Genomic DNA, 17,220 nt, shown 5'->3' with positions numbered 1-17,220 from the left:
CCAAAACAAAGACCTGATGTTCAGTCTGTCAGTTCAGAAAATTTGGCACTCTTAAAATTTACCATTTTTATAGGATTTCAGTAAGCTAAGCCATTTTATATGAGTAAATATGTATCTAGTAATACCCATCCTGACTCAAATGATGTTGTCATGTTTCCAAAATAGTACCCTAAAATAACATGCATAAAGTTGTCAAAGGTAACATGAATTGAAATGTCATTATGAAATTTTGAAAGTTACTACTTTTTTTACTTCAGGTTGGAATATTTTGAAGTTCAAATGCTATATCTGAAATGTGAAATATACTTGGATGTATAAATTCATCTTTTAAGCTGAATTTTAATTTTAAGCTGCTCACTGTAGACATTCTAGGCCAGAAAAATCAGATTATAATTTTTATAAATGACTCTAAACTCTTAAAATATTATTCACATGAATTAGCCAAAATGTTCATTTCAGACTTTTTCTTCAAAAAAAGTGGCTGATTGTGAACAAAACGTCTCACAGGTAAAGTGAAAGTTAAAAGCTTCCTCAAAAATGGATGTCAGAATATTCTTCTGAATTTCATTTTTACCTCACAAATTAAACAAAGTAACTGGATACATTAATAAAATCACTTCAAAAGCATCTACTTCTTAATACATATCAAATTTCAATTTCCTCGTTCTACAGCACACAAGAGGTTGTGGTTGCAAAATACATCAGTCATAGGAATACCTTTTATTATGCTTGTGGTTTTTTACTTTAGCATACTGTCCTTTTTTTTCCCAAATTTTTGTAAGTCTATTGTAAAAATATAGTGGGCATATTTACATGATATACAAAATTCTCATCATTTGTCTCTTTCCTTGGGAAATAACCTCATTGTCCACATTGTTGACTTCTCAGAAACTCAACTAGAGTTGGTAAGGTAGTGGAGTGACAGAGATGAATTAGCACTGAGTGCTGTTATCCTTTCAAATGAACACTTGTCCCCTTCATTTGAAATCTCACAGGAATAATTACAACTACACTAATCATGCTAGAGCATATTAAAATAGCATTTACCTTCCATCCACTCACAATATCATTTAAATGAAATCTTAAACCATTAGACTAAATTAGTTTTGCACACTAAGTAGTCTTATTTTTCAGAAGCATACTTTCTCGAAAAATAAACACCTCAGTTATTTCCAATTAAGCAAACCCTTGTAGTATGGATAGTAATTCTGCACTACAGAGGAACAATTCTCATAGGGTTATTTCTTCAAAAAGAGAAAACAATTTCTCTTTACACCAAAAGCAATGCAACCTTGATGTTTCCCAATTCTATATTTTGCATCAATAGTTTACAAAATAAAAAATTAAACTAAGTACATGATAAAGGTATTTTGTTGTTTACAAAGAATACCATGTCTTATATGTCACTTAAATTGCCAAATATCAAATATTCTATTTTATTTTCTAGGGGAAACACCAACTGCTCCAAAAGAATGTGTTTTTCTCCTGTTCTGGAAATCAACATGCAGTCTGAATCAAACATTACAGTGCGAGATGACATGGATGACATCGACACCAATATGTACCAACCACTATCATACCCACTAAGCTTTCAAGTATCTCTCACTGGATTTCTCATGTTAGAAATTGTGTTGGGACTTGGCAGCAACCTTACTGTATTGGTACTTTACTGCATGAAATCCAACTTAATCAACTCTGTCAGTAACATTATTACAATGAATCTCCATGTACTTGATGTAATAATTTGTGTGGGATGTATTCCTCTAACTATAGTGATCCTTCTGCTCTCACTGGAGAGTAACACTGCACTCATCTGCTGTTTCCATGAAGCTTGTGTTTCCTTTGCAAGTGTTTCGACAGCAATCAACGTTTTTGCTATCACTCTGGACAGATATGACATCTCTGTAAAACCTGCAAACAGAATTCTGACAATGGGCAGAGCCGTAATGCTAATGACATCCATTTGGATTTTTTCTTTCTTCTCATTCCTGATTCCCTTCATTGAAGTAAATTTCTTCAGTCTTCAAAGTGGAAATCCATGGGAAAACAAGACATTGTTGTGTGTCAGTACAAGTGAGTACTACACTGAGCTGGGGATGTATTACCACCTTCTAGTTCAGATCCCCATTTTCTTCTTCACAGTTATAGTGATGTTGATCACATACACCAAGATACTTCAGGCTCTTAACATCCGGATAGGCACCAGATTCTCGACAGGGCAGAAGAAGAAAGCTCGGAAGAAAAAGACAATCTCTCTAACCACACATGAGACCACAGACATGTCACACAGCAGTGGTGGGAGAAACGTCGTCTTTGGTGTGAGAACTTCGGTTTCTGTAATAATAGCCCTCCGGCGTGCTGTGAAACGCCACCGGGAACGACGAGAAAGGCAGAAAAGAGTCTTCAGAATGTCGTTACTGATTATTTCTACATTTCTTCTCTGTTGGACACCAATTTCTGTTTTAAATACCATCATTTTGTGTTTAGGCCCAAGTGACCTTTTAGTAAAATTAAGATTGTGTTTTCTAGTCATGGCTTATGGAACAACCATATTCCACCCTCTCTTGTATGCATTCACCAGACAAAAATTTCAAAAGGTCTTAAAAAGCAAAATGAAAAAACGAGTTGTTTCCATAGTTGAAGCTGATCCCATGCCTAATAATGCTGTAATACATAACTCATGGATAGATCCTAAAAGAAACAAAAAGGTTACCTATGAAGACAGTGAAATAAGAGAGAAATGTTTAGTACCTCAGGTTGTTACGGACTAGGGAGAAGTCTAAGTTTCACCAAATCTACATTCAGAAGAGTTTTAAATTTAAATTGTAAAAACTGATTACTGCCAAATGTAAGAGAAAAACATTCTCAGTACTGGTTATGTTGTAAATTTTTAATGTGAATGTCAATTAGATTAGGTCATATATACTCAATTTCCTCATTATTAATGTATTTGTTGCATGGCAGTTTGTTAAAAGTAATCCATGTGTATATTCTGTCAATATTATGTCCATCAGAAGACACTCATGTAAGTCATATTTTCTAAAGAATAAATACATAGCCTTAAAACAGTGTATAACTTTAAAATGTAACTGACACAGGTATCTACGTTTTTTAAGACAATGTATGAAGCCTATTATTTCTAAACCACGAACTAGATATATTAATATGAGAAGTTGCATAATATTTTACACAAAAATTATAGTCTCAAAACAATCAAAGCAAGATTTTCTGTACTACTATGCTATATTTCTGGTATGATGAACTTGTTATAATGTTTTAACAACAAAATAATGAACTATATATAAACCTTATTCTTTGTTATATATAGCCCTTATGTGGGAAACCACAGACTATATTAGTATTTTAAAACCATGAACCAAGAATAAATAAACCCCGTATATGGACACAAAATTAGGGAAACTTCAAATTCAAGCTTATTATATAAAAAGATTGAACTCTGTTACAAAGGTAATATGCCTGAAATACAAATGAACCAACAATAAAGGGAGGGAAGAAAGCTATATAACACCAGCCCTGCCCCTTCTTCCTCATTTTGCCTGAGTCTATGCCAAATGTTCTAGGTTCAAAGAAAATATTGGTTTTAAAAAACTGCAATAAAATAATTTTTCATTTTTAATTTAATAACAATTCTACCATTTAATAAGAGAAGTTAACCACATAAATCAGAAGGCTGGGCAGAAGAAAAGGGATCTCTTCTGTCCTTGTAGAAAAGGCTAACAAAGGCAGCTGTTTCTACTTTTAGATCCATAGCAACTTACATGTACTAGAATTTACACAACGTTCCTACCCAGCCTTCAAAATACAGCAGCTCTGTTTCCAGTCTCCAGGTGATTAAAGCAACAATAAATTATGTCACATTTCTATTCCACCACCATGTAACTTAAGCATTTTTCTCTCAAATCCTCAATTCATGTTAGAAAATTATAATTACAGATTGTAAGGATTATGAATACTTTCATAGCAAACAAGAATTTCTCACTTGCTATAATAATCTGGCAATGTGTAGCAATAACAAAAACTTAGCAACAACTTATTTAAAATAGGTACGTACCTGCTATATATATTACAACTGGTTAGCTTAAGAATAATTATTCCATATTTTAAATACTATATTCAATAAATGAAGTAACATCAATTTAAAATTTAAAACCTCATGTTAAACAACTCAGTATCTATCACTTTTATACAAATAAATGAGATTCATTTAATCAACATTACTGACTAGCCTAATCCCTGGGAAAACGAGCATGATACAGGAGCTTGAAGTCACTAAGGTTTCTGGCAAACTAAACTGATTTATTTCTGATAATGCTAGTGTATCAAAACTTAGCAAAGGCCCACTTTCCTCCTGCTTTATGAAATTAAAGAAATGCTGCAGTTTAATAAAATGTAGCAAAATCAAGTAAAATTAATTTTTTGAAACCCTAAAATTAAGACTTAATGATGTTAAAAAAAATTTCACTCAATAAATGCATTTGGCCTACAATATCTCCTAACACTTTAACTAAAACTTTTAATGCATTTTGTACTTGGACATCTAAGCATAAGTTAAAATATTAGCACTTAGATTTATAATCTTAATTTTAAAAACTAGACTACTTTTATAGAGTTCATGTTAAGAAATACCTCCACTGTGTTTTCACTACTTTTTTCATGAGGTTTAATAAGCATTCCAATGAATTTAGTACAAAAGTAAGTTTCTACCACGTTGGCCTAATAGTTTTTATGCATTCTGATCTTCTGTACTAGGAAAAAAATAAATAGTAAACATTATAACTGCCCTGTAAGCTGCTATTTGTGCATTGGACATCAGAGTAAACAATTAAGCATTTTACCATACAGTAACGAATTCTTTCAGGATACAAAAGTCCATCTACTGATTTACAACAAACAAAATCTACACTTCCCATACCTCACCAGAAACCTCAAGTAGCTTTTAATGTGTTAAATACATAGTGTGTGGAAAACTGTGTTAAAAACAAAGCACAAGCATCTGCAACTGTTGAGATCTGGGTAAATGAGAGCTAAGACGAGTTTTCCTTGACTTTCATTTACTCTATGGACAAACAAAAACATTGTTTTCCTCAGAATGTCTTTTGCTTCAGTGTGCAAATTTTTTACTTTTTCACTAGTAATTTTACCCCAAAAAACATTTTTGCTAACTTTCCCTTTTATAATGAAAACTTGCTTTGCAAATGCAATAGAGCAGGAGTGAATTTGGTATGGACAACTTCTTACAATTTGACTATTATATCCATGTGCTTTCAAACATAGATGATACCTTCTATAGTGGAGTTGAGTCAACTATTTCAAGCATAAAGTCCATAAAGTTCAGAAATTTGTATTAGGTTTCTTGTTTTGTTTGACAATTTAGGGAATTTAGTACTCTATCAAAAAGATATTCAAACTTATAATGAAGATTAAATTCTTTACAATTATTCTTTTTAAAAGACTATTCTATACTTTACAACAATGGCAGCCATATTCATATAAGTAATCAAATTTTCATCTCAAAAAAGGTAAAACATTAGTTCTCCAGGTTTAAACTCCGACTTTTCCAGCCAGTCAGGTGCTTCCATGGAAAAATCATTTGCTACACAAATCTGGCAAGCCTAGTTTGATCCCTGGAACCTACATAAAGGTTGGAGGAGAGGAGTGATTCCACAAAGCTGTCTTTTGACCTCCAAACATACAGCTTGGTCCTTGAGCATGTGTATACACACACTCAAAATATACTTTTTTAATCAGACTCAAGAGTAAAAATAATCTAAAATTTAAGAAAACAGGTATGAAGATTTTACTACACACAGTAATTTTGAGGCTAAATTTCAAGGTCAACAATATTTTTAATTTTATTATGTTTTGTGGTTACATAATTAAGTTTTGTAATTCAATTGGCCTGTGAGTTTTTACGATACACAAGCATTATGGCAGAGATGTTGAATTATAGAAAAAGGGTCATGACCCACAGGAGTGTAAAACCCCATAATCAAGGTATACATCAAGCACTGCTTATTAGAAATGCTTGGAATGGAGTGTTTCAGATCAAAATGTAGGTATTTTGGAATACCTGTATATACTTAATGATACAACTTACAGATAGGTCCAACTCTAATTAAGAGTTTCATCTATTTCATATACACATAACCTAAAGGAAATTTTATGCTGTATTTTTAATGTGCCTACATCTGAACTGAAACCATCTATGTGAGTTAACTTGTAATAATTGTTACATGGAAAAAATGGCATCTAGGTACTATCAAAAGAGAGGAAAATAAGGAGATATGGCTAGTCTAAGACCTAAATTAAGGGGCTGCAGGCAGGCAGTTCAGTGGTTAGCAGGACTTGCTGCTCCTCCAGAGGAGCACCCACATCCGGAGGCTCATAACCTCCTGTAACTCCAGTTCCAAGGAATCCAATACATTCTTCTGGCGTCTGCAAGCTCCTACACACATGTGGCATTCACACACACACACACACACACACACACACACACACACACAAAAATAAAAGCAATAAAAACACATTTTTTATAAGACTTAAAATACTCAAGAATACTCAGCTTCTAGGGAAATATAAATAGAATTGTGGGTTAGAGTTAACAAAAGAAAACTAATTTGAAAACTGACCTTTCTCTAAAAACCATTCAAACAATGAAAGATACACCAGCTGACTGGTTGGATATATTTGAAATATAATTAGACATTGTACTATTAAAGTATAATAGCTATTAGAATATTAAAATAATGTGCACATATTTGGAAAGAGTGCTATCATGATTAGAAATGAAACAGTGGGCTTATTACTAAAACAAAAGCTATCATCTCTTAAGAAAAATTCATTTTTACACCTGAGGAAAGCTGAGGAAACTCAATGAATATATTTCTTCCCTTTCTCATTAAAAAAAAAAAGTGAAGATAATCCTAAGTGTCTCTGCCACTCTTGTCACAGGCCCTAACAAGCATGACAGCTTTGTACTTCCACCAGCAGGTGGTAAAAGGAGCTGTCATGCATGTCACTGTCACCAATATCAACTCTTCTACTATCAAACCCTGCAGCATCACTAAGATAAAAGCTGAGTCTGCTGGGAGCAAGGTCATTTTCCTCACCCTGCTTCCATGAAAGCAATGTTTCATATTTTCTTGAAAGATGTTAACAAGGCAGACTACAAAACATATCTACCACGTTTTCAAGATGAAACGAAAAAGTGGCATAAGACAGAACAATAACATTATGAAGAAATTACTTTCCCTTTAGAGAATTAAAAACATCTAATACTCAAAGTAGGTGGAAATTTTTTTTTTTTTTTTTTGGTTTTTTTTTTGAGACAGGGTTTCTCTGTGTAGCTTTGCGCCTCTCTTGGAATTCACTTGGTAGCCCAGGCTGGCCTCGAACTCACAGAGATCCGCCTGGCTCTGCCTCCCAAGTGCTGGGATTAAAGGCGTGCACCACCACCGCCCGGCCGAAATTTTTAATTTAATATAAAAATTTTCATGTTAGTGCTAACAAAATGAGGACTCTGAGCACACAAAAAACAGACTGGGAATGCAGAGAAAAAGACAAATACATCAGCCCATATATTACTCATGATTCCATGCTATATCCTATATATGGGCTATTTTTATTGGTATACAATAGTACATGTTGACTGGACAGAGAAGATTATTGTACTACTCATCCCATAGGGCCAGCTAAAATGGAAAAATTAGCTAGGCATGATGGTGCACATCTTCAATCTAAGTAGTCAGACAACAGAGGCAGGCAGATTACTCTGAGTTTAGGCCATCCTGGTCTACACATAGTTCCTGATCAGCCAATATAATATAGCGAGATCATGACTCCAAAAAAGAAAGAAAGAAGCCAGGCATTGGTGGCACATACTTTTAATCCCAGCACTCAGGAGGCAGAGGCACACAGATCTCTGCGAATTCAAGGCCAGCCTGGTTACAGAGTGAGCTCCAGGACAGCCAAGGCTACACAAAGAAACCCTGTCTCCAAAAGCCAAAACCAAAACCAAACAAATAAACAAAATTAAATTTACCCACTCCTTACTCTAAAGGTTTTCTTCCCATGTGTTTTTATTTTGTTACTGAACAAAATTCTAGCAAACTATAGCTACCTTACTGTATAAAGCTGCCATAACTATATATACTACAATAAGTCAATTGTAAAAACGAAAACTTTAATAATGTCTCCCCCAAAAAAGTGCTTGACACACACTAACTCATCAGAAAATAGTAGAGGAATTGAAAGTAAACAAGTTTTTAGTTTCTGATCTTACTCCTATATCCTAATTCAAACAGTGTTACTCAAAATGTAGCCAGCCTATATCAGAATTCTCTATAATGCTGGTTTAAAATGCCTTTTCCTCCTGGCTAGCAAGGTGGCTCTGTGGGTAAGGGCACTTGACACCAAGCCTGAAGACCAAGTTCAATACTCAGGACCCACATAATAGAAGGAGAAGACCAACCTTCACAAGTTGTCCTCTGACCTTTCTACAGGTGTGCATGACACATGCATAAATACACACACACACACACACACACACACACACACACACACACACACACACAAATAAATAAAAATAAAAAATAAATAAAATAAAATGCCAACTTTGGGGTCCTTCTGACTTTCTCAATCAAAGTCTCTAGGGTTTTAGCCCTGAAAGGCCCATTTTAAATAACGACTGACAAGTTTCCAATCAGCTGACTTACAATCACCCACAGCAGCTCACAGTGGAAGTCTGAGCACTGCAGAGGCTGGGCAGAACAATCACTGACTCAGGGCTGCAGTGTCACCCTGAGCAACACAGCACAAAGCCTTCTCAGAGAAAGGAGGAGAAGAGAACCACTAATTTGATTATCAGAAGACTAAAGGTTCAGGATTTTCAGGTTTCTAATAAATTAAAAGTTACAGATGCAGCTGACACTGAATTCAATTGATATCAAACTACCTTCTTGAAGAAAAAAAATAAACTTAATGACCTTAAATACTTAACCATACACACTGTAATCAATCCACCACATTAGCTTCGTAGGAACATAAATTATAAATAAGTCACTGATAAAACATTTCCATTAAAAACCAAATATTCATTTTACATAGTAGCACAGGTCTGTCATCTCAGTTGGAAGGCTGAGCTGAAGAAAGATCACAAGCTCAAGGCATTCAAAGCTTGGATTGGTTAGTGAGACCCTGTCTCAAAATAAATAAAAGGGCTGGGTGATATGGCTCAGTTGTAGCCTATCAGACAGTGTGTGGCTGTGTGGGGGTATGAGTATGTGCACACTGAGAATATAAAATGGTACCACTATAAAACATGACATAAGCCACCATGCTATTCAGTAATATATACCATTCAGACAAAATAGTTAATTATAAAAATCTCATGACCATTGTTTGTCATTAAATTATATTATTCCGACCATAAAATGCTATTCTTGAATACCTTTACTCTTTTCAACAAAACTATTAAAATATATTGAACATCAAGAATAAGAATTACCTCTGGAAAAATAAAACAATTATCTCTGCAAATGGGGAAAGGGGGAGGCTAGGGGATGTGGGGTGGCTGGAGTGATGGCTCTTCAGAAAGAGCACTGGCTGCTGTTGCAGTGGATTCAGGTTTGGTTCCCAGCACGCACATGGTAGCTCGCAAGCATCTATAACTCCAGTTCAGAAGATCCAACACCCTCTTCTGCCCTCTATGGTTACTAGATGCAAATACATATGTTGTGTAAACAACAATACACAATATAGAGATGGACTTAAAAAAAAAAAGAATTACTCAAAAGCAACAACAACAAAACAAAAAGCAGCAGTCTCCTGTTCTTAAAATCACGGGTAAAACTGGCTTAATTCAAGAATAAATTGTAAAATATTACAACAGAAGATCTTGACTGACTTATAACACAATAAGGGATCAGTCAAGCAAGGAGAATGATACTTTCAACTGAATAAAGAGATATGTTCCTAAGAATAAAAGGGATCCCAAGGCCAGATCCTTCCTCTTCTTCCCTTACCTCTCAACCTTCAAATATTTATTATTTATGAGGAATACATGGACTGACTAGCCTTAACAAATATTACCCAGACATCTTCCCTCTCAAAATTCAGAAGCAGATTACTGGCAAAGAGACTGTTAAATATGAATCAAGTTGTGCAAAAACACCTAAGTTTAGAGATCTAACATTCTAGAATGCCACTCTACGCTCACACAGAGTTGGCTGCAAGGAAATTGTGAAATGACAAGCAGAAGAATTCAACTGTCATTATTAACTAACTTGAAAAATCTACTTGCCTAAAACTTAAGATTCTCATTTATCTGTACCCTGAGATTGAATGATGGAGTACATGCAATCAGAGCAAAGACAAAGAAAAAACTGTTGTCATCTATCTCGTAATACATCACAGAAATAATTTTGTAGCCTCTGAAATACTGTTTCTTTTAAATATAATGACCTATCAATAACCATTTATATTAACAAAAACGTTTACTGGTTTCACAATATAATTTCTCAAGTTGCATAAATGATTCTAAGAGCTTAATACTAACATATGCCACTAGATCCAGTGGGTAGAATCACAAACCACCGAACACTGTCAAATAGCAGCAACCATCAGTCCTAGTTACTGCTGTATCCAGGTCTGCTAGCTTGTAAGTGCTCATAAAAGCATTCCATAAATCATAGATCCTAGATAGCAGCATATACAAATCTATTATCTCACAAGCACAAAAAAAATGGAAATTCTTTTAAATGGTCCATTATGATAGCATTCAGCCCTCAAACCAAATCTGAACATTACATAAAACATTTGATTCCTATATGCTTACAAAGGTGGCAGAAATAAAACAAATATGTCAACCTCAGTATCACAAGGCAAAACATAATAAAAGTTAAAAAAACAAAACAACAAAAAAAACCCAAAAAACAGAGCAATGGGGCTTAAAGGAAAAGGATTATATGTCCCAAAGAAGCTGTACAAAGAACTGGCATTGGAACTTTAAGATGACAAGGATCCCACAAGGCAACAACATCAACAAGTACATGAAGCAGGAAGCAAAGCTTTCAGCTCAGAAGTCTTGAGTGACACCTAAACTGAATATAAAGACAGAGAGAATTCAGGAAACTAGGTAATAATCTCATTTTATCACACACAAAAAAGAAAATTAACTTTTTAATATTCTTAAACATTTTGCTGTCTTTGTACTTTCAGCCTTCTGGTATTGATGCATACAATTATTTTTCACAAACATTTCTTTTTCTTTTCCCCACGACAAAGTTTCTCTGTGTAGCCCTGGCTGTCCCAGAACTCACTCTGTAGACAGGCTGGCCTCAAACTCAGAGATCAGCCTGCTGCTGCCTCCCCAGAGCTAGGATTAAAGGTGTGCACCACCACCGTACAACTTCATAAACATTTCTAATGACGGCATTCTGGTTTTAATCAAGAGTTTCTCCACTTGGTGGTGATTTTTCTGATCCAGTCACATCTGCTACTCAGGATATTGTTCAGCTATTTCTTTCCTAGTGTCTCTCCCCATCTGCCAACCCAAGTTTTTCTAGCCTTATTTAAATCATCAGAAAATATTTACTTTAGTTACTAAAGAATTAGTATCAATAAGAGTGTTTTGATAGCATCCTTAACATTGGGAGTTTAATACATTTTGTTTTTTCTTCATTCTTAATAGATTTATAATAAATGTAATATGTGCAGAAAACAGATCCAGGTAGTAAAGTTTTATTCATGGTAGAGGTACTCATTTACTTTTGTTTTAGTTCTGTGAGAGTTTTAAGTTTCATACAATCTGTTTTGATCATATTCACATATTCCTAACTCTTCCCAGATCCATCTCCACTTCTCTATTCATCTAGCTTTGTGTACTTTTCTTTTTAAATCCTTTAAGACCAAATCAATCCCTAAGCCCAGTAAATATCTTTCTAGATTTAAACACATGTGAGGGCACCTAAAAAAAAGTATTTTCATTCTATTTCTATTACCAAGTTTAGGCCCTCAGGATCTAGATCACTTTGATGTGAGAAACCAAATTAAGGTTAGCATCTCTCATAAATTTCATTTTTCTCTTCTTAAAGTACAATTCGACTTATTTTCATCCCCCAGTTATACTATTTATAGCTACATTTTACTGAAACCTAAAATAACAAAGTAATACTCAACAGAAAATCATAGAATGCCATATATCATGGTACACATCTTTAGTCCCACAACTAGGGAGGTAGAGACAAAATAAGGAGTGCAAAGCCAGTCAGATTTATAAGACATCTGTCTCAAAAACAAAACAAACAAGCAAAATAGAAAACAAAGAAGTAAAAGAAGATAATAGAAATGCTGCAGCAAAGGCTCTGCATTTTTCTAATGTTGAATTGGAGATATCTTACAAGTTACATAACATTTCAAAAATACAACTATAGAAAAAATATTTATAATTGTTTTTCAACGTAAAAAATATAAAACACTCGGAAATCTAACTACAAATAGTTGTAAGTAAAAAATGACAAAAATGCAGTAACAAATTCAGTTCTAAGATTTGAAAAAGAAAAAGACAACTGGAGCAAGAGAAACCACATTCAAAACTCCAGCCAATAAGAAAAGTGCTATCAAATACAGGACATTTCAAACCTAGAAGGAAGGGGTATTCACAAAATAACTAAGGTGTAAAACACTGAAGTTAAATGCTTATTGGTTCTCAGAGTCAGTAAGTTCACAGCTCCAGGAAGCAAAACCTCATTATTTTCCAGGTGACAGTAAATGGTACTGCTTGGAGTGCAATGTGGTTGCTATGTGAGCAAGCTAGACCCAAATAACTTACAGATGGATAAAAGTGAAGCCATAAGAATATCTGAAGAGGCCGGGCGGTGGTGGCACACGCCTTTAATCCCAGCACTCGGGAGGCAGAGCCAGACGGATCTCTGTGAGTTCAAGGCCAGCCTGGGCTACCAAGTGAATCCCAGGAAAGGCGCAAAGCTACACAGAGAAACCCTGTCTCAAAAAACCAAAAAAAAAAAAAAAAAAAAAAAAAAAATCTGAAGAATATCAAGGAGAATTTTTTTTTTTTAAAGTTTTTCAAGGCAGGATTTCTCCATGTAGCCCTGGCTGTCCTAGAACTCAGTCTGTAGAACAAATTGGCCACAAACTCACAGATCTGCCTGCCTCTGCCTCCCCTTAAAGTCATGTGCCACCAACCACCTGGCTGAGAATAAATTTTAAATACTGTAATAAGAAGCAAAAGTAACCCAGTAGGTAAAAGAGTACCATGTGTAATTAGAAAAAAAGTTAAATAAGACATTTAAAAAGTAACAAAATGGGTAAATGTCTAGTCTATATAATATAGCAAATAAACCTCTACTAGCAAGAGTATTTACAATCAACATGGAAAAGAACACAGTTAACATACCAGTACAAAACAATGACAAATACAAAGGTATGCAACCACAGACATTAAGAACACATTCAAATCAGAATTAAAGGTGTGTGTGTGTGTGTGTGTGTGTGTGTGTGTGTGTGTGTGTGTCAATTTCACGTTATTTAAAAAGTAACTTTTAAGATGCATTTTATTTCCATATGAGAGAGAGGAAGGAGGAGAGGGGCAAGGGCAAGGGTGTGCATGTTTGGTGAAAAGCAGATCACAACTTTCAGAAATCAATCCCATCCTATTCAGGTTGGAGAAATCAAACTCAGGTTGTCAGGCTGGACAACAGCTGCTACCCACTGAGTCATCCATTATCCTAGAAAATAATTTTAAATGCCAATGACTATTAATTTTGACAAAGTTATATGTATGCTTCTTCAAATTGCTATTAGTAACATATTTCGTTTTAAAATATTAAAACAAACCTTAAAAATGACCTCTAACCAAGAAATTTACCTTCTAAAATTTACCCTAAGAAAACAATGCAACCGGTCTTCAAGTATGGTCATCAAAATAAAGGTAATAACAAAAAATATAAATAATCAAAACAAGTAACAATAGTAGACTATTTATAAAATTACTGGATAGTTTACAAGTAAATATCACTTAGTTAAGTTAGTCCATATTCTGTTGCTATAACAGAATATTTAAGACTGGGTAATTTATAAAGGAAAGAACTTGGTTTCTCATGACTATAGAGCCTAGGAGTCCAACAGCAAATGGTCTCACACTTCATCACAACATGATAAAAAGTACAAGGAAAAGAATTATATCCCCTATGTGAAAAACCATGTTCCCAGTAAGTGACGTATGCCCATTCATTAATTCTTCTAAAGTAGCTAATCCTCTTAAAAGTCCCGATCCCCAGCACTGCCACAAAAGCAATCAAATTTCAATATGAATTGGGAAAGAGAAACCAAATTTAAGTCGCAGCACTAGCAGTTAAAATGAGGACACACACTCATATGAACTAACATGGAAGTGTGTCCACAATGCAAAGCCCAAGACGGTGTGTGTGACAAACACCGCAGTCTGCAGGCAGACAGACAGACAGGAAGCTAAAACTCTCCAAAATACCAATAACGAATCCATTTAGAAATTAACATATATCTCAATTTTCTAGTTTTCACAGCATATCATTATTTGATAATTTAAAAGGTTTTACAAAATATCGGCCAGCAAGATGAATCACTAGGTAAAGACATTTGCCACCAAACCTCACAATCTGAGTTTGATTACCTAGGACTTCCACAAGTTGTCCTCTGAACTCCTTATCTATACCATGCCACAAGTGTACACACACACACACACACACACAAATAAATACCTTTTAAAGTGCAATGCTCTATAGAGAAAAAATAATGAAGAAAATGCAGGTAACATCCATGAAAAAGGATATCAATCTTAACATTAAAGATTTCTAAGTGGTAAAGAGTATAACTTTCACTGGAAAAATCTACTGCACTTAAATTTATAAAATTCACAAATTCATGTACTCTTTGGTCTCAGAGAGCACAAGTTGTAAAACTCTAGGAAAACAGTTTTAGTTTTGGTAAAGGGGAGAACATCTGTATTTAATGAATAAAGGTGCTCAAACTGTCACCTTAAATATATATTTGAGAATAACTATAGACTTCAATTGTATGCTTTAGATTATTTATTTTAGAAGAAAAATGAACATAAAGGAAAAGAGTATTTCAGTCATACACAAAACTTAAAAGCCTGTGGATTCTACAGTAAATTTCCAACATGACACATAAGTGACCAGACATATTTCAGGTTGGGGAGGATGTTGTATGGAATGAAGGCCATAGGTCAGACGTGGGTGTTGTTCCTCAGGAAACATCTACTATGTTCTTTGAGATAAAGCCTCTTGCTGGGACCTGGAACACACCTATTAACACAGGCTGGCTGGCCAGCAAGCTTAGGGACCCTCCTGTCTCAGCCTCTCTAGCACTGGAATTACATGCGCAAGCCATCAGTTCTGGCTTTTGGGGGGAATCTAACTCAGGTCTTCATACTTGTGTGGCAAGCACTTTACTGACTCAGCGATCTCCACAGCCCTCAGAAATCCAACCCCTCCTGTTCTAGTTCTGTGATCATGAGACTGCTGCCTCATCTCAAGAGACTCTGTCCATCTCTAAAGTGGCATTACTTCAAAAGGCTGCCGGAACGTTTCATGAGAACTAGCTCATGATGTAAGGCTCAGGACTTGGCACCTGGGATCAACACAACACTTATCACATTATTGTGGAATTTGTTTTAAAACAGTTAACAATGGCATTTCAATTCAATTATGTGACATAGTCATTTTTTAAAGGAATAAATAAAAATAAATAAATAAAAAGGAATTCACTGTGACTTCTTCCCTCAATAGGTACATTGGGAACTTCGATTTTCTTAAGTTTTTTTGTTGTTGTTTTTTAATTTTCTGTGCATTAGTGTTTTGCCTGCATGTATGTCTGTGTGAGGGCTTCAGATCTTGGAGTTACAGACAGTTGTGAGCTGCCATGTGGTTGCTAGGAATTGAGCCCAGGTCCTCTGGAAGACCAGCCAGTGCTGTTAACCACTGAGTCATTTCCCCAGCCCTCTTAAGTATTTGTTATTATCCTTTGGTACCCATCTCTAACTTGAAAATCTGTGGAGTAAGACTTGTAGGGGCCCACAGGGGCTCCCTAGTAAGACCTTACTCAAGGTCAGAGAATCTGAGCTTGCTTTACCCAGCAGGGCTGCACAACAGGATGATTTGGCCACAGGTGTGGTCACCAGGTGTTTTGAAGGATTTACACTTGGCTGTACATTGTGCTTTGATCTTGAAAGGGAGAGGTCTTTTGCCTCACCCATTGGCATTGTATAAAAAGTCCTTTGGAATAAACCTCTAGGTGACTGGGTAAATGTACATTTGAATGCAAAGAGGTAGAACACAACCACAAAGTATGACATGTGCCCAAGGTGACTGTTAAAATGTGACAATTTTTTTTTTTTATTTCAGTCCTAAAGAAAAAAGGATGAGAGAAAAGCAATCTTTGGGGGCCCTTTTATATACCAGACAAAGGCAAAAGCAGTCTATAAATTCTGTCTCAGTAAATCTCAACACTCTTTAGAAATGGGAAAGAAGTTCTTCAAATCCAGCCATCAAGACAGAAGAAAATGGAATTTAAACCATAATCTAAATGGTTCCAAAGCTCATCTCTTCCTGTCTCAATCTAAATTTCACAGCAGAAACGTTTGTAATCATTTCTGGTATAATTTTATGATAGTCTCAAGTCTCTAAAGTGTTAGCAATGTATCACTTTGATGAAAGAAGAATTTCTGCACTCTGTTGTTCTGACCATTATGTTAAAATAACTAGGTTACAAGTACACATTCAACAAGATTTATTCAGTCATTTACTCTCAGTGAAAATCTCTCTAACCAATCCTTTTTGGCTTTTAGTTTTCATTACTACAGTTTAACTCACTTTAAAACATTAATTTCACTACTTAGTGCTAAGCAGTAATTTTGGTACATCAATTAATTAGGTGGCTATTCTTAATGATTCTCAAACTTTGTCAGTAGACAGTATGTCGTAGTATATACATGAAAGACTGGGATGTTTCTTGTTTTATTTTTCAAAGAAGAGATCACCCTGGGTATACTTTCAGCCCTGATCAAGTTGGAGAATCTAGGTTACCATATGGGGAATCCCAAATAAACACTAACTCTCCTACTCAATTGAAACTGGTTATACAAATCTGTTCCCAAATAAAGCTTTAGAGCCTATGACTGCC

At 35.0% G+C, this 17,220-nt stretch overlaps 2 protein-coding genes across 3 annotated transcripts in view; one reads left to right on the top strand and one right to left on the bottom strand.

Moving 5' to 3' along the window:
• Positions 1-17,220, bottom strand: part of Cog5 (component of oligomeric golgi complex 5) — a 334,097-nt gene that overhangs the window by 264,910 nt on the left and 51,967 nt on the right. The gene's annotated exons all lie outside the window — the stretch shown is intronic.
• On the top strand, positions 1,435-2,784 carry Gpr22 (G protein-coupled receptor 22). Its single transcript, XM_059279451.1, has one exon. It carries the CDS (start codon positions 1,473-1,475, stop codon positions 2,769-2,771), a length of 1,299 nt encoding a protein of 432 aa, XP_059135434.1. The 5' UTR covers positions 1,435-1,472; the 3' UTR covers positions 2,772-2,784.

The sequence above is a fragment of the Peromyscus eremicus genome, chromosome 14, assembly GCF_949786415.1.
Source record: "Peromyscus eremicus chromosome 14, PerEre_H2_v1, whole genome shotgun sequence".
Lineage (NCBI taxonomy): Eukaryota > Metazoa > Chordata > Mammalia > Rodentia > Cricetidae > Peromyscus > Peromyscus eremicus.
The sequence above is the reverse complement of the archived record's forward strand: the minus strand, read 5'-3'. Positions and strand labels throughout refer to the sequence as shown.